We start from the raw sequence: 24,602 nt of genomic DNA, 5'->3' as shown, positions 1-24,602 counted from the left end.
ACTAACACACTTTAACCCTTGCTAATACTGCTGAGTAGAGATAAAATTGATGAATTGGTATGATGCTGAATATATACTTTACCTCCAATAAAGCTTGAATTACGATTCTGCGTTGAATCTACGCTGACTGGTGTAGATACTGACCCTACGGCGTACCCTACGCCGTACCCTACGCCGTACCCTACGCCGTACTCTGACTTGCACCTCCCCAGAAATGTAACTACATGTTGCGGCAACGCAGACAGCAACAACTGTGATTGGTCTGCTTGGCTGGGCTTGGAAGAGTTGTATTTCCCTCTACTTATTTCCAGGTTCTCCTTCTCCGTGAACAACTTAAAATCAAAGAGAGGGAACCTTTTCTGCTACAGTTTTTGCGACCGTTGTCAGAAAGCACATGGGAGACACTTTGTTTCTCTGTCTGCCGCAGAAGTTGGTACTCGCTCTGAAGCTAATCCCTGTCTCTCTTACTGGCTCTACCACACACTCCCCATGCATGGACACATACCGGCTCTGCTATTCTCTCAAAGACACGTTAGAACGACGCAGACACACCAGTGCACAAGTATAAATCCTCACAACGGCGTAGGCCACTTACGTAGGCTACGGCGTAGGCTCTGCGTAGAGCCTCCGTACAACCATAAATCAGCCTAAACATCTTCCACTATGAGACTTGCTTGCTGCACTTGGGGAACACACTCTGAACAGCTCACCACTTCTAAGACCAGTGTACTATATGTTGTTCACTCAGATACCCGATCCTTGGGGTGGAGAAGTGTACAGTGAGTGCAGAGTGACAGCTTTATGGAGTTGCTAAAAGCTCTTTTTCTGGACTGTGGGAATCTGTGATGTGGCTGACCACTTTGTTAAGCAGTGAGGCATCGTATTTCATCTCTCACTCTTCCCCTCTTACCATTCCCTCACTCTCTGACAGTTTGTCTGTTGGAGGGAAGAGACCTGGGAAATCGTATGGGTATGGCGTAACCAAAAAAGAAGGCTGTGACAGTAATGCAAGGGCCCTCTTTAATTGATACTGAAGAAGAACCATAACTAAAATTATAAAAACTCAGGCTGGCAAGACATGCTATCAAACGATCATTGTACTCTATAGCCTATTTTGCTATATTTTTTAAGGGATACTCTGTTAGTTGGTATCTTTCTAGGTCAGTGGTTTCAAACTGTTTGGCTTGTGACCCTTAAAATTAAGCAATGTCTATTTGCACCCCCTCACCACATGTCTACTGGTTGTAACTAGTTTAAGTTTAAAAGAGGTCAAATTAGACTGTAATGCACCAAATTATAGGAAAGTCTGAAAAAACCAACACAATTATGTGTAGTAGAAATATCTTTTTCTTCTTTCTCATTCTGTTAATCATCTTGCGACCCCTCAGATGTGTCTTGCGACCTCTTGTTTGGGCGCCGACCCACATTTTGGTTACCACGGTTAAAGCAAACGATGCTAGTATATGTCTGTTCGAGTGAATTTGACATATGGACGAAAGGATAATGTTGACAGTTCAAATTCAAAACAACTATTAATCCCACTAGGAGCAATTAGTTTTTGAGCAGCTTGTACAGAGAGAAACACAGTAAAATACAACAACTTCAAACAAACAAACACAGTTGAGACTTCGCTATCTAACTATTAATCCAGTATCTCAGCCCCGCTCCCATCCTAGCAGCTGAAGAACACTAAAGCAGAGCAGACACTTTGCAATGCAGGAGCACTGAACTTCAGCTGTCTAAAAGGGTCTACCAACTCATGAAACCACTCTACTACCCTATAGACATCTCTAGCTCCAGTTAGGGTTACACGATATTGACAAAACGGGATCTTGCGATATCGATTATGAATATTGCGATATCGATATTAATTTCGATATTTTTAAACATATGTAAAATTACAAAAGTTGCGGGAAAACGCATCAAAATACATTCATATTGGACTGGTCCAACATGAATAAATAAATAAATAATGACCATGTCTACAGAACAGGACATGTTGTACTGGTTGTACAGTATAAAATAAATAAATAAAGAGAACAGGACACAACTTTTCTTTCTCTTCTCTTATTCGTTCTGTTTTGTTGTCTCTATCAATTTCTTCACTTACACTGTCACTCTGTTGAAATATGCACACACGTGGTACGCTCCATAGGGTTTGTCACATAGTGGACCCGTGCGCTGACGTGCACTAACATGTGCAAGTGGCATGTTAACTGGCCAATGAAACATGATCATTATAGCATTTCAAGCGGGCTCTAAATCAAACACAATTAAGCCACACAGCCAACGGACGGGACGCAGCACTCCACAAAATAAACAAAATATTGCATACTTATCGCGACACTTTCGATATATATTGCGATAACGATATTGAGTCGATATATCTTGCACCCCTAGATATAATATCGCACAACGTGATATTGCGATAACGATATTGAGTCGATATATCTTGCACCCCTAGCTCCAGTTACAGCTAACTTATCCTCAGGAGGATTCAATTCTGTCTGTAACATAAGCATGCAAGTTAATTGGAATTCATACTAGTTTTGGTGTGAAAGCATGAACCTGATGGTGATAAATGTGCAAATTACTGACTCGCAGTCTGTGTATGCATTTGAGCAAGCATGAAGTGTGTCTCGAGGCATTTACTATGTGTGCACTGCCTTAGAGAGAGGTCTTGGAGTGTTCACACATTTATTTATAGCCAGTTTTTTCATTTTCATTGCTCGATGTGCAATGTGTATCTATACCTGCGGCTCCTGCATGGCTCCTTGACTGCGCGTTGACCTGTCTACTGCTGTCCCACAGTGGGGGGCCAACTACAGGCTCCATCCGATGCTTCTTGTGGAAATGAAACACCCCCCTCTGAGCTGTGAATTACACAAATCAGAGGAGGATAAAGACAGGATCCCTGGTGGGCCCGCTGCAAATATAGCACATATAGCTCATATTCTCACTTATGACTGCAGCTGTGTGCTGCCAGTAGAGAAAGCTGATATTGGTGAAATAAGATTGTTGCTAAGGATTGAAAATGTTAGCAGAGACAACAGAAAACCTTTAAGCTTTCTTGCACTGCTTGTGGACAATGTTAGCAAAAATACCACTTAGGGTGTCCAGTATAGAAAGCTCCAGAAAGGGGTGCCCTAGTAGCCTAACAGTTACTACGCAGGACAAATAACTACTTTGTTCGTGGACCTGTGTTGCATGTAATACCCCTATTTCTTCCCATGTTTCCTGTCTGTCTCTCTGATTGTCAAATAAAGGAAAAATGCCAAAAAATAAACTTAGAAAGAAGAAAAAGGTCTATAAATCCCAGGATTGTTCCAAAAGTAAATGACCACCATAAAACAAATATTTAACTACTATTACTGAATGTGTCCATGTGGTACATTTAAATGAGCCCAGTTGCTGTAGGGCTGGTCTGGGAATATGGAGTTCTTTGTAAAAAACAATGTAGTCTTCCATATTAGCAAGATTCTGTTTGTACACTGAAAAACATGCCAAGTGTGGGTTGGAAACACAGAGCACATAACAGGATTGTATTATAATTATCTCCCTATTCACAGTGCCTTTTCTGCCTTCTCTGAGGGTTTTGTGATCAATAGTAGTATGTACTCTTTGAGTTTTTAAAGACCAAAAAGATCTTGAAAGGTCTGAAAATATTTCATATTGCACAAGCGTAATTGGTTTATTTTATTTTGTGTTAAGTTATAAATGCATGACAGTAGGGCTCAGATTATGTCTTCAATGCAGATACAATAATAGGCTCTCCGAATCAAGAAGTCCTGTTGTGTTTTATCAGCAATGCAGCCTAGCTGGTGTGTTGTATTCCCTAACATAGCAGCACAATCCTCTTATTGTTGGCAGCAGAGGAATGCTATCTAGCTAGCTTTGACTTGGGATGACTCTGCAACACCTTTGCACAACAGGCTTTAGTGCTGCTCAGTCCTCCTATGTTGTCCTCTGTCTTCAACCACTGACCCTGACACATTATTGGAGCCTCCTCTGCTCTTTCGTCCATTTTTTGACCCCCCCCTCCCTCCCTCCCTCCCCTTTCCATATCTCTGCCCTGATGCCATGGCCACTGTCTTTTGTACTGTACTGGAAAAAAAAAGTCCTTGTTCATCACAGATATGAGAACAAAGGGATGGACTAAGAACTCTAAGGTTAATGCTCACAGTATGTGTATCTTAATGCTCTACCTGAAAAGCTCCATATCACTGTGTAGATTCAATTCTTGAGAATGGCAATTAATGTTAGAGCATATGAACCAAGATTTTACAGTTTTTGGCTTTTAATTGCAACATTTCTGTATTTTTTTTTAATTTTTTTTTTTTACATTTTTTCTTTCTTTTTCATCTACATACATTTGTACTGATTTATTTATCTTTTTCTTCCTTTTTCTGCACAGGTACTGCTTCATTGTGACGCTTGGCTACCTGCTATTATGTCAGATCACACGAGTCTATGTGTTTGACTATGGCATGTACTCTGCAGATTTTACTGGGTAAGCTACGCTAAGGCTACAGAGCTCTTTATAATCTTTTTGGTTGTTAATTTAAAACCAAATACCTCCATCGGCCTTCATTTTGAATGCTATATGGAGTACAAAGCTAAAAAAAAACAGAAGTTACCAATAAGAGTCAAGGGAATATTGGATATGACTCAACCAGTCCGTGCTAAACAGAAATGAGTGTGTCACACTGCTGTGTCCGCAGGAGGACGTCGATAGCGACTCTTGTGGTTGGTTCCCACTCCTCCAGACTGTCTGACAATTCAAGCAGACAGCTGCACTCCCAGCAGGGTGGGGGTGGCTAGTTGCTAAGCAACTCAATGCAAACCCATACTGCCTTTGGGCGAGCAGAGATTTAACTCTTTCAACTACCTTGTCTGCCATCCTTCTGTTTTTCTTGAAAAAGTCTAATTCACGTTTTCCTAAATGTGTGACCCTTATAGCCAAATGTGCTTTGTTCTACGGGGGCAGATAAAATCTAAAATTTCACTTGAAGACCAGAAAATCTCTGGTCTGTTGCTTGTTTTTGACTGTGTGGCTTAACTTGATGCTGCCACCAGCAGTTTATGTATTTGTATGTATAAAATGAGTCAATAACTTGTACTTGCTGATGAAAAGAATGGTTGTGTATATTTAAAAGCAGGTTAAAGCACACACAACTTAACACTGTTCTTTGATAGAGAATGGCTTTATTAAACAAGCGGAAAAGGGCTGAGTAGCATAGGACCGGATTGATCCTAAATAATAGAGTGAGTAAAGAAGAATAGAAAGAATGGCTACAGGAAGTTCAAAAAAGTCTGCAATTATACTGGAGGAAACTTACCATTGTGCAGATACCACTGCAGCGGATAGTGTTACTATTATTACTGGGTAAATTGGCATCTAAGGCCATTAGTTACAAGATGCCACCAAAACTTAAATATGGGCTAGCAGTTCATGATAAAAAAACAAGCATTTAAAACAAAGGTTTAGCATGTAAAACTATATTTATCAGATAACGTCAAACAAAACACAGTGATAAGCTTCTTGCTTTTTGGTGCTGCACTGAGTGGAGTGTTTTTGAAATTCTCAATATTAACATGGACTTTTTCTGTTTGATGCTCTTTATCAGGCCCATGATGGTTATAACACAGAAGATTACCAGCTTGGCGTTTGAAATACATGACGGTAAGACAAGCATCAAAGTGTCTCTAAAGCGCGTGTGTGTGTGTGTGTGTGTGTGCTGTCTGTATGAAAAAAGTGGCAGAAGTGAAAATGGTTCAGTTCTCTTTGGAGTTTCCAAACAGATCACATGGCCACGTTTCCGAGCCAGTAGTCAGTTCTGACAATGGGCTAGTGAAGCAGAAAGATAGCAAAAACACAGTTATGTAATGGAGCAATGACCAAAAATGAACTCTCTCTCTCTCTCTCTCTCTCTCTCTCTCGCTCTCGCTCTCTGGAACAGTTTAAGGACTTTAAACAAAAGCTGATTTGAACTAGAGCACACATTGTTAAACATTGGATAGTAATGCTTTAAACCAAGGGTCTTCAACATTTTTTAAGCCAAGGACCCCTAACTGAAATAGAGACGGAGCAGGGACCTTCTACTACATACGTATATTGTTTTGAAGTTGCATAATAAACTGGGCCTACAATAACGTGTAGGGGGACCTAAAGCCTTTATATATAAATGTTTTGTATAGAACATTAAGCTACTAATAATTGTATGCATGATTTTATAAATCATGTTTTAATGTTAAACATACATGTGACACAGTGAATCCTTAGTATTTACTGTAGCTGTGGATGGCCTTAGTGACTACCTTACCTATAGGCCAGTAAGCAGTGGGTTATATTTGATCAAATATGTTGGATTCATGTTAAGACTTAAAAAATATATATAAACAATAATTTGGAGGCCCCCCAGCATTGACTCTGAGGACCCCTGTTGAAGATCCCTGCTTTAAACATTTATTAGCAAAATGTAAGCAAATGTACAATGTATGTAGTTGGCCAGTCAGGTGCCGTGCTAATGCTGAAGTCAGCTTTTTTGAAACATCAAATGCCACGTGCTAATAAGCAATAAATAAAAGATAGAGATTGACATTGAGGTTAATATAAACATGTGTAATGCGTGTGCAGGTTCTTTAAAGATGAATACCCATAAACCGCTTAACAGTAGGCAAGGGTTTTATTTATTTCACAATAGTTTGTCTTTGATGGTGATACAGGTTACCAATTGTAATTACCTCAAAACAGTGGCATAGGTCTTGACACATTTGCTCCAGCTCCCCCTTAATATAACAAAAGAATAACGCATTTAAGGATACAACCAATACCATGAAACAAACAATATACCCTCATAAAATGCGTACCGGTCTAGAATCATAGCCTTCACTAAGAGATAGTCAGACGAGCCTCACAACGTCCGCGCACCTTCACACTATAAACACAGTACAAACAAACGTTCACATAACACAACAGTACAAATAACATTATACACATAACAGGATTCACACATACCATTAACGAAGCCTAAGCGCCGGAGAAGAAGCAACTGCCTCACGCTGCCAGGTAATCAGCGTCCAGCAAACATTACCCTCCAGCTGAGCTTGATGCTTGCTTATGCCGTCATCAGCAGCGTGCCCGGCTACCGTGCGCGCAACCACACCTGTAGCTGCAGCACCTTACACATGTGTGATCAAGTATCAGAGAAGCTTAGAGATTGAAAGGATGATGAGAGTCACTCATAGCTTTTTAGTCCCCACTTGGAGTTTTAAGTCCCCTAAGGATATTCTAGACCAAACACAATCAGCAGTCTAATAGCAGTTTGTGTATTGATGTGTATGTTGGCGGGTTCATGCACGTGTAGGCAGTGTAGAGTAAAGTTGTGTTTTAAATTCTGTTCAGGTCACTGATTCTCCTTGCAACTGAGTCTAATGAGACACTAAGACTGTAATCCCCATCTCCAGAGAACTGTCACACTCTGATGCCTGCATATACACACACACACACACACACACACACACACACACACACTATTTTGCAATATATTTTTGTGCCATACAGTAAAATACTTACGAGACTTTCCAGTTCTCAAGAATACAGTTACTGTATTAAATAAAGGCACAGTGAAGCTGCTTCACAATTCATCTTTTCATTAATTTGATTGGGATCAGATGTTTAATTGTGGCCTCGTAACTAAGCACAACCTTGCACTATGAGCCATACACGCAACCTTACATACACCCAATGATGCCAAAGCTGGCCAAGAGTGTTGCAAAGCTGCAGGTCTTCATAAACAAAGAGCAGACTGATTACAACTAATTCACCCAGACATTTAGCCCAAAGAATAGATAGTAGAATTTTACTAACCTTCTCAATAACAATAGTAACTGCTATCAGGATGTCTGGCCAAAATGTAATTTGTTATGGTAGAATATTTATCAATATTTATCTTTCTCTCACTCACTATCCTCTGCTAACTCAGCAGAAGTTAGTTGGCCATTCACACACGTCCTTCCTGGCCTCTGAACCTATGTGTTGCAATGACAGGTACCTCTGGCACTGGGTAGGTTTGGTTGATATACCTGCAAACCTTGAGAGTCAGCACTCTTATGAACTTCAGAGTTGTATCAGAATGTAATGCACGTCTGTGTATTCTGTACTATTATGCTGTTATCCATATCCATTTACCATTGGATCAAACAGATTTTCAGAGTATGATTGGCAGGTGTACATATACATAAATTAAATATATTCTTTTGGAATGTGTCTATATTGTGTCTGTCTCTAGGTTTGACCAAGCGTGAGGGGCAGCTGACTCCCAGTCAGAAATACCTAGCTATCAGGTATGTGACTCAGGTATGTTTTTACCGCTTCAGATGATGGGTTCATTCAATCTAGCTGAATTCAAAATTTGACATGGTCAATCATCAAGTTAATGAACTCGGTCTGAACTCGGTCTGAAAGAAATGAAGCTCTTTATTTTAATAAAGGCTTCATTGCTTTCTACATAGGAAATCGCCACACTGCCCCCCTTTCAGGCTCTTTCTGGTGTTGTCAAGCAGTTGTTAGGCACTCGGTATCTAGGAAACCACACATTCACCACTCTCATGTGATCTGTACTGTAGGAATACCCTCCATCTGTCCTGCATGACAACTGCAGATTCCTTTCCCTGACATTCACTATTGGAGGTGGTAGTGCAGCTGAGCTGTGAGAGAGAGAGTGTAAAGAGCAGGATTTGAGTGGGGAGATGAGTTGCTACTGTTAGCTAACAGGGAGCTAATATGTGATTAGATAGCTGACAGGGATAAGAGACGGAGCAGAGAGCAGGACTGACATCATGACGTAATTATTGCAAAAAATTGTTAAGCACAGCTTGGAAAATACACTGGAGTAAAAAAAAGAAGAAACTGTTTATTATTCACATAAAATCGTACAGTACAATGTAGGGAAATTCAATCCCTGCATTAAACCCATCCTAAGTTGAGCTAGCCAGTGTACCAATACGGTCCCAGATATGAGGCACCAAACCTTTTGTTTCATAAACCTTTGGTGGGCTACTGTGAGTCAGCCGCTACCTCTAAGATGGCTACTTGGAAGGCGAGGAATTTGCAGTCAAAACCAGAGCTCCTCTTTAGGGCAGTTAGATTGCTACCTCACCCAGCAGATTCAATTCAGCAAGGAAGGGTAAGATACAACAAAAGCTTTAGTCAGTCAAAGCACTCGGGCCCTCTCTCTTGTCCTAGACAGTACAATATAATAGACCAGACTGGTTTCTCAGTGGACAGGAAGCTATCTCTTCACATGGTATTTTGTCGGTTATCGTATTTTACTGTATTTTAGATTGAAGGATTGGGCACTACATGAAAACATCTTATAATTATAATAATATAATTTCTGTTTTTTCCCCCTAATATATCTGCTCTTATGTCTTCTGTGTGGCCCTTAAGTCGGATGCCCAGCTTGCTCGAGTACTTGAGCTACAACTGTAACTTCATGGGCATCTTGGCAGGGCCCACCTGCTCTTACAACGACTACATGGCTTTCATCGAAGGCACATGCTACCAGCCACGCCACCAGGAGAACGCCAACGGCAAAGAGAACGGGAAGTACAAGCAGAGCGAACCCTCACCCAAGGTACAACACAGTTTTTATCACTTTAATAGAAGTGCATACATCACGTGACAAACACTGTGGTAAAATATACCGACGGGCTGTGCTGTGGAGGGTGAAAACATTCTAAAATGTTTTAAACCCTCGAAGAGAGTACTTGAATGAGCTGTTATGATATTACAAAATAGGACTTTAATAGTAATAGGACTATGCAAATCCCCTTTTAAGTGCATATTTTGGTTAATGTTGAAGGCTCATGCAGTAGTGGAGCTGTTTTAAGGAGTGCAGGGTAATTAAAATGTTTTTGGATCCCTTTAGAGAAACAGAAACTGAGACATTATTGAGAATTTAATGACGCAACTCAAGGGTATTTGTGTTTTCTTACTTCATAATGCATTAATAATTTAATTACACTCCAAGATTTGAGTGTGTATTCATCTCACAATAGAAAAGAACACAGACGTTGCTGAATATGAAACACTCAAGGACTTGAGTTTAACCTCGAATCAACTTAACGGAGTACAAGTATCACACCTCCTAATGTGGTTCTTGAATATGGTGGTAATGGGTTTTAATAGGACTGCTTCTTTGTATTCCACTATCCTGTTTCACCACCCAGAATGACGTCATCGCCAAGCTGTGTACATGTGCCATCTCGCTGGCCATCTATCTGTCACTGTGCCAGCTGCTCCCAGTGGAGCACTCCATAGACGATGACTTTGTCAGCTCCACACCCTTCCACCTTCAGGTCATCTACCTTTACCTGGCAATGCTAGCTCTGAGGCCAAAGTACTACTTTGTCTGGACACTTGGTGAGTTTCTTACTGGAGTACAAATTTTTCCCACCCATTCTATATTAAATCCAAAATATACATATATTTTTTAAATTGTATTCTATTGTTGGTTAATCAGACTGGCAGCGTGACTGTGATTTGCTGCTGCTTTGATTTTTTTCAATGAATGCTACTGGTTATTTAAGTGAACTCACTGAGCAGTATGTTGAGATGCAGCCTAAAAAAAAATCCCAACTCTTATTTAACAGTGTTTCTTGACGCAACAGTGCCATCTAGTGCTGAGTGGAAAACTGCAGCTCTTAATTCTTACCAGTGACAAAATGCATGTGATGCCAGATCTCCATCTCTTTCTGTCATTGCTTCACAAACTAACTTATTATAAGGATATGGAGCTGTTGTCATCCTTTACTGTTGCTGTGTGGTACTCAAAAACATATGTACCTTTCTACTGCAGCTGATGCTATCAACAACGCTGCCGGATTTGGCTTCAATGGATACAACAAAGATGGCTCCCCACGGTGGGACCTGATATCAAATCTCAGAATTCTGGACATTGAGGTTAGGCTCTCTTTATGAGACTTATTATTATATCCACATAAACCTTTTTTTCAGCAAAAGCCTAAAGTATATTTTTTTGGGTCCAATTTCAGTTCGCCACCAGTTTCAAGATGTTCCTAGACAACTGGAATATCCAGACAGCTCTCTGGCTCAAAAGGTAAAAGCATTCCGATTGTAATATTGAACCTTGCTCAGTTTGTGTGGCTGGCTGTAGACAGTTGCATAATATGTGCATATCTCAAGTCTAGCATTTAGATTTTTAATCATACTTGACTGAAACCACAATTTGACCGGTTTGATTGCAAAAATGCCACATAATGATTTTGCAAATGTTTACAAGTTTCATCATAAAATGCATACAATACACAAATTATTCTGTTTTTATAATGAAAACAAACATTGATGACTTATATTGCAGTACATAGTGTGATTCAATTTGATGTTTTTGTGTTTGTTTTTTTTATCCAAATGGCCGGTGGCTTTTTATTTATTTCTAACTGTTTTGACGAAACACCGGATGTGTCATGTCAATCTTTTCCACAGGGTGTGCTATGAGCGCTGTCACATCAACCCCATGGCTGCCACCTTCCTGCTGTCGGCCCTGTGGCACGGGGTGTACCCCGGCTACTACCTGACCTTTCTCACTGGCATTGCCATGACCATGGCCGCACGTGCAGTGAGTGCACACACTGGTTCTATCTATACAGTACCTATTGTTGAAGTTTTTCCTAGTCAGATTCAGCCAAATAGATAAAAATCATTAATTACATTATGTACATTATGCTCTTGCAGCTTATGAATCACGATATTGAGTTTGAATCCTACAGTCGTTACAGACATTTTGTCTAAGAGCTCTTTAGATATACCACTGCTACGTAGCAGAACCAATTACACACAACATCCTTATGGAGAGTAAGGAGATAATGATAAAGGAGTATAGCATTTATACCTCATGTTCAAATGTGAGGCCAATACCACTAATCTGTTCTAAGCCAGACCGCTTCACTCTAGTCTTGTGAAAGAGGGAGACAAGAGGATATTTATGTAGAGACGTATATGGAGTGGTGCTACAGGGGGAAACTCGCACTGTAATTCTGGATAACCGACTCAGGATGATTAACTGAAACGCCTGCACAGTAAATTAGTTGTGCAGGTAAGATCCTGCAGGGACTTTCTTCTTCTTTGTCTAAAGGAGGACAAGGAGAGCACTGACCCAGTTAGACTATAAAACTACTGGCCACTGCCCACACAGACATGATCAGAGATAGATTTCTCAGAAGAGTTATGAGATGGTAAAAGAAGCAAGAGAGAGAGAGAGAGAGAGAGAGAGAGAGAGAGAGAGAGAGAGAGAGAGAGAGAGAGAGAGAGAGAGAGAGAGAGAGAGAGAGAGAGAGAGAAGGATGAGCAAATTACAAGCAGAACTAGGCAGTGATGCCTGCTGCTGAAATATTTCAGGAACTAGGTCAATTGGTTCAAGTCTAATCTATTGTACAGTAAAATGAGTGGGGTGCAATTTAAAGTTTACATATTCACTCACCTGAAAATGATGTTGGCAAGTTCAACTCACGGGATGTTTTTCTTCTCTTCCAGGTAAGGCACAACATCAGACCATACTTTCTGGTCTCAGACTCGTATAAGCGCATCTATCATGTCATCACGTGGGCATGGACTCAGGTCGCCATCAGCTACACAGTTGCGCCATTTGTCCTACTCGCTGTGGGACCATCCCTCAAATTCTACAGGTTTGTGTGTTTGACTGAATAGTGTGTTGATATTGAAACAGTATTGCTTCGAGCTGTATCATTGACACTCTGAAGCCCGTTAAACAAAAAAATCTGAGTTCAATAGAGAATACTACAGCCTCTGCTTTTCTGTGAAGTAATTAGTAGAGTGAGTTGTGTACACTGCTGTTGTGTGTAAAATGATTGTTATATTAAGCATGCAAATGAAGTTACTGGCCACAGTGTAGAAACACTTCACTTTCATTAGCCGGGTTCCCTCTTTTCAGGCTGTAACAGTTAACGAGACAGCTTAATGAGCGAAGTTAGGGGAGGATTGATGTAAAGGAAATAAAATGAGCAGCCAGGGCATTGCTCGGCCACTGGCATGAAATAAAGGCCCACCAATGCTCAGCGTCATTCAGATGAGAACTGCTGTTAAATCAGCACCTGGCTGCTAGACAGACAGTATAAACAGACTCATTAAAGGATAAGGTAGATCTTTCCATATTTAAGGGAATTTGACACAGAGCTGTATTATCTCAATCCTGTGTCAGCAAAAATGAGCTATTTAGGTTAAAACATTTTTGTAACTAAACCTAAAATTAGAAAATGTTCTCCTCATATGATGCTGTATTTAAGTACAGTGCTTATACTAACATCAACATGCTTACAATGACCATGCTAAAATGCAGATGTTTAGCAGGTATAATGTTTAACATGATCACCATTGTAGTTTAGCGTGTTACGATGCTAGCATTTGCTAATTAGCACTAAACGCAACCTCATGGTGCTACTAGAGGAAAAGTCATTAGGAGTCATCCTCTGCGGAGCATGAATGTCTGCACAATTCATTCAATAGTTAAGATATTTTAGTTTGGACCAAAGCAATGGAGCTAGTTTTTAGCCACACTAGCGGCATGGTTAAGAAACTGACTTACAGTTTTATGGCCTGCACATATTTCTGGTTTTATTCTCCAACTACTACTTATAATAAACTGTGTTGAGATAAATTGGAGATAAATTGGGATGTCTCTGCAGGTCCTGGTACTATTGCTTACATCTCCTCTGCCTCCTGGTGGTACTGGCCCTACCTGTCAAATCGAGACGCCGGCAGGCCAAAGAGCAACAGGACGGCACACAGAAGGACAGCCTACAGGACAACCAGACAGAGCACAACAACAGCACAGACAACAACTGCAACAAGAAAGACAAAGCCACATGAGGCTCGGGACAGCGACGCACAGTCCCTTCAGCAGCAGAAACACTGAGACAAACTAGAAACCACGGAGAGCTGGAGTGTGGCGAGTCTGTTTACCTGACAAAGAACCAAATATCGGACGCTCTGAGAATCCTAACAGACAGACAACACAAATCAATTTTCTGTCAAAACTTCCAGTAGCAAGGATGACAGCAATCACAGTTTCTGACATGGATAAGAGACCAGGATGTAACAATGGCCACGGGGTAAACTTATGAGAGATAGTGGTTACTTTACATTACATTAGTGGAAATGAAGACTTCAAAGCTGCCTTAAACCCTCTATGTACTCAGCTAGTGAAATAATAGTTGGGTGGCACGCTGCAAGAACCTAAATGTAGTTTCACCATTGTGGTGCCAGGTTATATACAAACAGATTAGAAGTGCAGTATGTGGAGGGTTTTTGTCATTCTCTGGTTACAAACCTCTGTTAGGTGGAAATGGAAAACATGTTCATGTAAAAGAAACATAACCTTTATCATCAGCTGCCAATTTCAAACAGGCCTTAGGATCCTCAGAACATTGTTTGATTTCTATGTCTTTTTTAAAATCTTTATTGGAGAAGAATTCACATTGTACATGTTTTGTATTTAGATGTTCTTGAAAACACTATTTCAAATCCATTGTTAATGTTTTTTTTTTTTTTCCCCTGGGATGAATTCACCGACATAGAGAGTCCCAAAATGGAATTCAGATCTCGTCCGTCTCCAGCAGTGGAAAGTCTAAAAGAGGCACTCAAGTGTTACTAAATGGATTTTTTTTTTCTTTTAATATTTTTCATATCTGCTGCTTTTTTGACAACCATGACTCATTAGATAAATGTGTGTTTAAAGGGAGTTCATTTACCCTGTTTTGATTTTTTTTTTTTTAAAGGATTTCTGACCTGGTTTCACAGGGGTGGCATTTTGTTATAGTCCTTTTTTCTTTTTCTTTTTTTACACAACAGGTTTTCCTGTGTTTAAATGTTTTGCCTCTGTAATACAAGTATCCAAAACTATTTAATTAATGCAAGTCCTAAGTAATTGTTTGAATTGATTGTTACCATCACCGTTGAACACTCGTACAGTTTAATTGTCTTAAATCCTACAAATATAACGTAAATCTAGTCAGATTACCACAGTCCCTGAAGACTGATTTAACTGTCAAAAGATTCTGTAGCCATAATTATTACAAGCCAATCAAAATGTTAAACAAAAGTTTCCAAATTGTTGCACAGTGCATAAAAGCACATATTGTGTTCAAGCTGCAAACTATGTAAGTGTGCAATTAGCATGTGTCTGCGAGGAAATCTGATTGTTATTTATGTATGTGACATAATATTGTAGAAAATTCACAGACATAGACCAGCTGTTGTGGTAAATGGTCTTATTTCATATTGTGTGAACTTATTTTAGAATAGGAGATGTTTCAAGGTGCATTCACTGTAGGTTGACGGAGACACTGGTTCCTCATGTTGTTTTAGTTTGCACCTTAAGCGTTTCAAATCATCCAGTTAACTCTTTATAACATGCAGCAGTTCAAACAGCCACCCCTGTGATACAAGTATGTATCATTAGACATGTTTAAGGACTTGGTCAAAGAAATGTGGTAACCTGAAAGGCAACCTCACTGTTGTTTAGACAGTCAAAAGTCACATTTTTACATATCTATTAGAGCAGGAAATAGTCTGTGAATTTCAAGCCCACAATATTATAAACACTTTGAAGTCGTACTTTTTCTTTTCTTCTAATTGTCAGTAATTTGAGTTGGTTTGGTGCATTTGTGTTAGGTAAAATAATAACAAAGAAGCAAAGGTGAGCTTTTTTTTATTTCTTTTTAAGATTTTCTAACATTTGCATATTCCTGCCATAACTGTGTGTGTACCAGTATTCATGCGATCTGTACATGTTGATGTGGTCTCAACTATATTTGTAGCCTGGGCCCTGTGTAGGCGAGTGTGGCCCACCTAAGGGAAAGAGATGTCATTCTACAAACATAGCGATTATTGCACTGCATGGCCACCAAAACCAGCAGATCAATGCAAAACTGCTCCACATGTCCAAAGTGCCAAATTCATGAATGGCGCATTTTTGTTTTGTGTGTGTGTGTGTGTGTGTGTGTGTGTGTGTGTGTGCGTGTGCGCACATGTGTATGTGTATGTGTGCATGTGTGCAAATGTGTCCATGTAGTATGTGTGTGTGCGCCTGTGTAACATAACGGTTATTTTTCTGTCAGAAGGAAATTTATTGAAAGATTTGTATAACAGTACAATAAAATTCTGATTTATGTGGCAAAATAAAGAGAAATTATTTTTAAACACTAAAACTGATGTTTGAAAATATATATGTCTAATTGTTTTTGTCCAGTAATGGAGATTACTATTAGGCATAACACTGATGTTAAAATGTTAGCATTTGATCCAGGGCATGCTTATGCAGCAAAGGGAAAATCCCCAAAAATGGGCACCCACATTGTAGAAACTTTTTTTTGGATCCTACCTTGGATAACAACGTATATTGTAATACAATGACAATTTTTTGGTCCCTCATCTATTGTAATACACGCGTGCACATAATAGTAAATAGAGTAGAGGCTTGTGTGTTAATCAGAAATTACTAACCAATACAGAGCAGAGGAATTATCAGCACAAGCTGCAGCACATTTTATCTATTTCATACACTATTGGGATTCATGTACCGGAAGACAAATAATCATATTTTATATGCTCATTATAGGTTTTTAAAATATGAATCTGCAAAAATAGTAAAAAGTACACTATTCCCCACTACAATTGGCTCTGAGAGAACATTTAAAATGCGCAGTATGAAATCCCAGTTGCCAACAGTAACCCTGTCAGATGGGTTGTTCTAATCTAGACGAAATAGGGTGGGGGTTCCTCTCTGACCGACCCCCTTCTGGCTTCGCCACATGTGACGCCACTGTAACCAGGGGTATTAGTAGGTGGAGCTATTGACTTTACTGTAGACGGTCACGCTCTGTTAAACAAACGCAAAGTGGCCACAAAAACATGAATACAAGGTATTTCTGACTATATTCTTCGGACGGAAATCAAAATACAAACGGTTCCAGAGCAGCTCAGCCTAGGTAAGAGTACTTCAGGTTGTACACTGTACTTTGTTTTCCTTTTGGAGGCGATACAACTTAGTACCTGTTGGAGAGTTAGCTAGCCACTCTGAGCTAACGTTAGCCTGTTAGCTGTTGGGAGTTTGGCTAGCGAGTGTTTTGCTATTGCTTCCTAGTGATAGTAACGGGAAGTCAGTCTGCTTGTAATATCCTTGTCAAAACCCGTCCATTACAGACCAGAGACACGAAAGTATATTATTACTTTACTTTCTTTATTAAGTCACATTTGATGCCACTCGTGATGTTTTCTGTGTGTGTGTGTGTGTGTTTGCGTGTGTATGTGTGCGCGTCATCCAGATGTTTATTTTTGTTGACAACACGAAGACAGGCAGCCAGAGCGGCTGATCCGCCATACCTGTTGTGAACTTGCAGGTGCAGGCAGGAAACATGCAGCATACTGTTGCGTATTTCTTGAATTTTTTATAAAGGAGAGGCTTGGGTCCAATGAAGATCTAACAAAAGACATAATAATGAAATGACTGATCAAAACATAAAAGTACATTGATATCAAAAATCAGCATTGTTTTAACTTTTTAAAGTCAACAATACACCACAGCATGTTTATCACCACTATGTTGAAACGGTGGTTGGCTGTTTGTCAGACCTTTACTGTAGTTTCTCTCCAGCAGCTCCATGTGACCAGGGATTAGTTTCAAACAGAAGGTTCACGTACTTAAATGCATAACCTTTTAGAGTAAAACTCAGGACCGCCTGAACTCTTGGCCATAGGCTGATGTAAAAAGACCCGGTGCACGTTTGGTTTTAGAAGTTTGCGACACAACTCAGTAAACTGTTTTTTGGAGCAGGCCCTGGTATGTGGCAGGGAACTGAATCCTCAGCAGTTTCATACCCACATGACAAGCCATGAGGAGCTGACTGGTTAAATTTAGAGATCCTATCCAGTGTTATCTGGCAAGTTCATGTTTGTGTTTTCAGATAACAGCACAGCTGACAAGGAGTTTTATGAATTTCATGATGATATCAAGTGGTCTGTGTTTTTACATAAATACTGGACCATATATGACCTGAAAGTAGATAGATGAGTATTGATGTAGTAAAACCAGACAAGATATCATCTGGGATTTTAGTTGCCCTCCATTTGTGTTTTCCTGAGTTATGTAAAGTTTTGTGAAGACTGGAAAAACCTGTTTGGTCATTGTTTCCACTTTACAACTAAGTTCTAAATTTAAAATGTCTTTTTGTGTGCCTTGTTCTAATTTCTTCTTGTTCTTCTTGTAAATGTATGCTAAAAGCACTAATACCTTTGTATTAGTGTATTGATTGCCCTATTGTAACCACATTCTGTTTGAAACAGACACATATAACTGTGTCCTACTGGTTGTTTGTGACAGTCCACTTTATTTGTGGAAGTGTATATGCCTGATATGACAGTGAGGACAGATACAGAACAAAATTACTTTCTGACAATCTGCTTTTATTTTTAAAAGTGAAAATAAATACAAAAATCTGTGCATGCAATATGCATATACCTTTCTCTATAGAGCTGAAATTATATGTTAATTAATCCATAAATTGATCAACAGAACATTTAGTAACCTGAAGGTTAAGGGGTTTCTTGTGGCCAATGGTAGTAGTAGTTACTTTAATTAAACTACAGTGTTTCCGAATTAGTTTAACATTTGGGCTTAAATTGGTCAGCAATTAAGTCATCGTAGGGCAGTGGTGGCCTAAAGGTTAAAGAAGCGAGCCAAGTCAATCCCCAGACCGGCAGGATAAAATCTGGGTGGGGAAAGTGAAAGAGCAGCGCTTGTCCCTCCCTCATCACCACCACTGAGGTGCCCTTGAGCAAGGCCCTTAACCGCAACCGCTCCAGTGGAGCTGCTCAGTGGCCAGCAGATCAGACTGTGGTTGTACTGGGCAGCTTCCTGGTATGAATGTGGAACTGTGAATGTGACAGTTCGTCGTTGCAAATGAGAAATTGATCTCAATCGACTTACCTGGATAAATAAAGGTTAAAAGAAAAAAAAAAACACACACACTCAAGTGGCAGGAGTGATAATCTGCTAGGGACAGTTCCCATTGATATCAAACAAATGTTACTTTATTGTGTTACTCGTTGGATGAAATCACACAAATTAAGCCAGCGCCTTAATTGTCACTCCCCTTCTATCTGTATAATTTGGTGCTGAGCCAGTGCATGTAATGAAAGGAAATCAGGTCGCGTGTGTCTATTGTGTTGGGAAGAGATGGGCGTAGGCCATCCCCCTCATCTAATATTCAGCTATGAGTGAAGGGGGGATGCTGAGCGTGAGCCCGGCAGTGCTTGTTGATACTGTGTGCAAGTGAGCAAGGGATAGAGATTGGTAATAGCAAAATAAATACAAGCTTAACCCTACACCAAGGTAAGGGGCTCTTCTCTTCACCTTTTTAGTGTTTTCTAGAGACCATGTGTCTCTTTTAGCAGCTTTTAATTTATTTGTTTTAATAGCTTTCACTGTTTTTATTGGTGTCTCAGCTGGTTTTACTGGGTGTGTGTTTTGTTAAAAGGATGTGTCTGAGCTCCCATCTGATCATTGCTCAACAGAGAGCGAGCTAAATCTTTACTGATTGGTTCTTGTGTGGTGTTATCGTCCACCCATTGTACCCATTGAGAGAAGGAGCTGAAGAGGGTGTGTCAACAGACTCATATCTCCCTCCATTGTAATGTTAACAAAGGATTTTTTTCCCCCTATTAGTGTCTGATACGGGAGAACAGTTGTCAGGTTATCCCTGACCGAAGAAACAGGGTCAGACTTTAGAGAAAGGGAAAAAAAAGAATAAGTGGTTATTCATTGATTGGCTGCTCTAAATTTGACTGAACTGAGTGTTTTGGGCCTTTGTACTGACAACCCAACAGGCATGTGACATTTAAGCATTTATTGACCTGAGCCTGAGCTGCTTGTCTCACAGATTATGTTGAAATAGAGCAGGACGTTGCTAGTTTTTATTTAAAAACCCATTGCCAAGGCAACTTGCAAAGCAATCGAAAGCAATGAATGCAACTGATTAATTATGTGTTGCTCTGCCAGGAAGTGAGTCTGACCATGATGGAAGAGCCCAACTTGATGAATCATTAATGAGTTTTTCATCGATTGGCTGAATCCCTACTACAGCTCAAACAACAATGTTTAAGAGGGGATTCTTTTGTCATGTGAAATGATACATGTAATGTCTGTTAAGTTTTGATGTTTTACAGTATATTAGAGGAGAGGAGATCTAGTCAGTGCCCAATAATTATAGAAATGTCATGTGTGAGTACTACTGTTGAACTCCAGGGTAAAATGGCTAAAAATGACTCCCTTAATAGAGGAACTAGTAGCTAGTCTATGTCGGGTTTAAATATATGTCAGATGCAGACATTTGCCTAACAACATCTTACTGCTATTTTCCCATCAATGCAGCCGTTTCAGCCGCAATTTTTTAGCAGTTTCAGTGAAATTGTGTGCACCTATTGTACTTTCAGGCACTTAACAAAACAGCGCTTTTCTTGTTCAGTGTACACAAGTTCCACAAAGTCCAATTTAAGGCAGTGGAGGAGGGTAGATCTGAGGTCGGTCTAGATATAATTGGAGCACACAGTTGAGTGCACCAATTGTCCACATCATCATTCCATCAAAGAATCAAAGTTTAAAGACTATTGTTTTTCTTCAGTGGTATTTGATGAAGTAGTGGACTTTCTTGAGCGGAGCATTGTGATTGCTCTGCCTTCATTACTGAGCAGAACAAATTTCAGTTCAAGTTTTCAGCATGAGCAGGCAAACTTGACTAAACTGAACCAAGTCGTGCCCCTTTTAGCTCTCGTGTAATGAGCATGTTCAGTGCATTGATTGCCCTATTGTAACACACATATAACTGTGTCCTACAGGTTGTTTGTGGTAGTCCACTTCATTTGTGGAAGTGTATGTGCCTGATATGACCGTGAAGGCAGATACAGAACAATATGACTATCTGGCAATCTTCTTTTATTTTTAAAAGTGAAAATAAATACAAAAATCTATGCATGCAATATGCAAATACAAGCCATTAGCACACAAAGGCCAAACCAAACTGATGATTATTTGTGATAATTTGTTCAATAAATCTATGTATATAAGGCAGAATTTCCATGTTTTTTATTTTTCAATTAGACTTGCATGTTTTAGTTTTTTTTTTAAATATGACCCTCTTTCCTGATTGTATGTCGTGATGTTTATAGCAAAAAAATGCAGCCTGTTTTTTGTTTCTATGGGTGAGTTTGTGCGTGTTAGCTGGGTTTAGACTGTACTTGTTTATTGCCTTGCATCACTTCAAAGATGAAGCACCACACCCTCTTCCTGGCTTCAACGTCTCTGCTTCTCTCTTTGTAGTGCTGTACATTTAGCTGTGCTGGCCAGATAGATACCATTAGTATCTTAAGCCTTCTGTGAATGCTAATCTGCTTCTCTCTCGCTCTACAGTGGTGTACAGGTGGTTAGCAGTCAGCCATGGATACCACCACCTCCCTGAAGATGACCTCTCTGGCCATCCAGAGTCTGTTCAGCTACGTGGAGGAGGAGAACCTGGCTGCCATCAAAGCACATTTGGACAAGTTCAGAGATGTGGACAGCAGGAGTGATGTAAGTCAGCCATATCACAACAACCCTCCGGTTTGCTCAAGTTGTTTATTTTGGGGAGCAGTATGAAGTAACCAGAGGCTCTTTGAGATCATGTATCAAGTGTGTTGTGATAAAAGGGATACTACCTACTGAAACTGATTGTAAAGCCATTCTGCAAAGAGAAGACATAGTGCTTGATGTTGAGTTTGGCATGGAGATCTGATTTGCCATTTTCTGTTGATCAATGTAAAAAAAAAAAAGAAAGAACATAAAACATTAAACCCCTTTTATTTAATGTAGTAAAATGATAAAATATGAAGACTTATATGGGAGATACATATCTTTTGTAGGCACTAAGTACTCATGCCATTTCTTTTCCTAATTAGTTCTCATAGGGTTACAGGTAAAACAGTGTAATTATTTGGCTTGATGGTGTATTCAAATCTTTATCACAGTTTTAGTTCCTTTGCTGTCTCCTTTTTTTCAGAATGGACAGACTCCCCTCATGGTGGCGGCAGAGCAGGGCAATCTGGAGATAGTACAAGAGCTCATTAAGAGAGGAGCCAACGTTAACTTGGATGATATTGTAAGCATGCACACACATCATACCCTCACACACAGGCCCACGTGGAATTTTATTAAACATTGAGAGTCCAGGCACAGGTGAAAAACAATGCGGTCATTTTAACCACATTATCCACTTGACAAAGAAGACGTAGCTGAACTAGTGGCCTTGATGTTCCATCTTGCTGAACTCACCACACTCGGGCTTAGTCCACAGCTATTATGAGCAATCATGAGCCATAATGACAACTTATTACATACTTTTACCTTCGCTCTTTTGACTAATGACAGGATCCACTTGCTGGCCAACACCCTGTGCTTTCAGAAGCCAGCCCCCCCACACACGCACACACTCACGCATGCATATACCCTCCCACTTAGACACACGCATGCATGCTCACACCATACACCTCTCATTAACATCTCACGTCCATGTAACCTGCTATTACACATGGAACACTCAAACTTGTGCTCACTCTCCCACTAACGCAGAAGATAAAGGAGAAGCATCACATACTATAGTTGCACTTGTCTTTCACACTTTACTTTCTGACACTCCTGTCTTACAATGCGACACCGTGTTCCCATGAGCACCTGGTATGACCAGCTGGTAGGTACAGTGCTTTGAGCATTCCCGGTCTGACCCAGGTAGAGCTCGGACAGACGTTTGTCCAACTGGATTTGGAGAGTGATGGGAGTTCCCACGGTAACAGGTTGTCTGTGTGTGCAGGACTGCTGGACAGCGTTGATCTCAGCAGCTAAGGAAGGCCACATCGAGGTGGTGAGGGAACTGCTGGAGAACAAGGCTAACCTGGAACATCGAGACATGGTGAGAACGTGGAGAGTTACTGGAATGTTTTTTCAATTAAATTAATATCAATTAAAATCTGCTGTATTCTGCTGTCTGCTGATTCTTTTTGTTTTAAATATGAAAAACTAAATCCTAACATGCCATTATCTGAAACGGTATACTTTACAATAATATTAATGATATCATGTTGTAAGGAAAGGCCATATGATTGTATCAATATTAAGTAAAAAAAATTGTAGAAAAGAAAAGTGAATTAGGTGTGAAAATTGTGGTGTAAAAAAATCTGGTCTGCCATCCTGTTGGCCAAGTGGGTGAGATGCAACGTCCTTGTTTGACTCTAGGTACCTTTGTTGCATGTCATCCCCCTCATTTGTCTCTCCTTGTTTCCTCTATGTCTATATTATGTACTATCAAAAATTGGCTGAAATGCCAAGAAAGTTGTGTAGAGTGGAGTAAGACTAAGGGATAGTAATATATCCTCAGTGCCAATATGATTTAACAATGTATGTTTATGGGAAAAAGATGTGATAACTAATCAACATGGAACAACAGGACACCGTGTCAAACTTCTAAATATACTTGAAACATTAAACAAAAACTTTAGAGGTTAATTAACAAACTGCTCAAACTTTTAAGGTAAGGTGATTTTTAATATGTAGCCTTTATACAATTCAAAATATAATAATGTCTTGATTGTGTGTGCATTAGTGGTTTCTGTAAAATGTAATGACCCCAGTGCTGCTTGAACAGGATGATCCATTAGCTTTGAAATGGACATAAAATGAAATTACTTTATGTGTGATGGTTCCTCTCCACTAGTAATACCATTTGCTGAGCTCTGGTTGTCTCTGCATTGGGCCGTGATATGATTTAGTCTTGGGATCTTAGTCTCGCATTGCCAGACCTATCTCCACAGCGCTGTGGAGTAAGATCTGGCTATACCACAGATACATTCTAGGATAGGATGACAAAACGCTTTGGGTTGTTTGCATTTCTTTAAACCAGTCACAATGGTCTTGGGTGGAACTAAGTTCGAGGTTGTCAGGCTTATCCTACCAATGTCTTTCCATTGATCTAGACTATAGGCAGACAGTCTGCAGGCTTGCTGTAGCAGCTGTTCTGTGTATTCATGCGCACACTGTAGGCAACATGCAGATGAGATACACATATTTATTACCTGGGGCTGAGCATGTTTGGTTTTAGTTGTGATGTATATAGATGTCCTAGCGCAAGAGGCATTGTGCATTTCTAGCAGCCAGAAATGCTAAAAATGTAATCCTAACCATTAGTTGGTAGTGTTAGTGGTGTATTTAATTTCTATATTGGCACTCAAAGATGACACTTTTTTATGACCTCTGCTATTCTATCATGTGTGATGGGACATTTAGAGTGGATTTTACATCCTTGGTCTCTGTGACCCTGTCTCTGTGACTCAGGACATCAACTGACTCATTGCCATGCAAGGTGTGTCTAAACTGCAGAGGACAGATCACAGCCAGTCATGACAGTGGGATTATAATAAACCACAATGTGTGATACTGTTCACTCACTGGAAAGTGTGTCATGCCAGCTGTAAATAGCAAATT

At 39.9% G+C, this 24,602-nt stretch overlaps 2 protein-coding genes across 9 annotated transcripts in view; both read left to right on the top strand.

Annotated features, from left to right (window-relative positions):
* The window catches only part of mboat2a (membrane bound O-acyltransferase domain containing 2a), a 51,403-nt gene extending 35,155 nt beyond the window's left edge, over positions 1 to 16,248 (top strand). Inside the window, exons 4-13 of the mRNA XM_031278969.2 lie at positions 4,415 to 4,510; positions 5,628 to 5,683; positions 8,292 to 8,346; positions 9,452 to 9,638; positions 10,234 to 10,426; positions 10,863 to 10,966; positions 11,059 to 11,123; positions 11,510 to 11,642; positions 12,557 to 12,708; positions 13,726 to 16,248. Coding sequence (XP_031134829.1) covers positions 4,415 to 4,510; positions 5,628 to 5,683; positions 8,292 to 8,346; positions 9,452 to 9,638; positions 10,234 to 10,426; positions 10,863 to 10,966; positions 11,059 to 11,123; positions 11,510 to 11,642; positions 12,557 to 12,708; positions 13,726 to 13,909 — 1,225 coding nt within the window. The 3' untranslated portion in view covers positions 13,910 to 16,248. The remainder of the gene's footprint in view (positions 1 to 4,414; positions 4,511 to 5,627; positions 5,684 to 8,291; positions 8,347 to 9,451; positions 9,639 to 10,233; positions 10,427 to 10,862; positions 10,967 to 11,058; positions 11,124 to 11,509; positions 11,643 to 12,556; positions 12,709 to 13,725) is intronic.
* Positions 16,249 to 16,845: 597 nt separating this feature from the next.
* kidins220a (kinase D-interacting substrate 220a) overlaps positions 16,846 to 24,602 on the top strand; it is a 47,495-nt gene continuing 39,738 nt past the window's right edge. For 6 of the 8 annotated variants that reach the window (XM_035994393.1, XM_035994391.1, XM_035994390.1 and 3 more), the window contains exons 1-4: positions 16,846 to 17,028; positions 21,504 to 21,662; positions 22,129 to 22,227; positions 22,936 to 23,034. In XM_035994393.1, coding sequence (XP_035850286.1) covers positions 21,531 to 21,662; positions 22,129 to 22,227; positions 22,936 to 23,034 — 330 coding nt within the window. In that variant the 5' untranslated portion in view covers positions 16,846 to 17,028; positions 21,504 to 21,530. Of the gene's footprint in view, positions 17,029 to 19,306; positions 19,431 to 21,503; positions 21,663 to 22,128; positions 22,228 to 22,935; positions 23,035 to 24,602 lie in introns of those variants that run through there. The other 2 variants (XM_031279283.2, XM_031279284.2) reach the window with 2 other exon arrangements.

This window comes from Sander lucioperca, chromosome 18 (genome assembly GCF_008315115.2).
Source record: "Sander lucioperca isolate FBNREF2018 chromosome 18, SLUC_FBN_1.2, whole genome shotgun sequence".
NCBI lineage: Eukaryota > Metazoa > Chordata > Actinopteri > Perciformes > Percidae > Sander > Sander lucioperca.
Note: the sequence above shows the minus strand (reverse complement) of the source record. Positions and strands in the feature narration are given on the sequence as shown.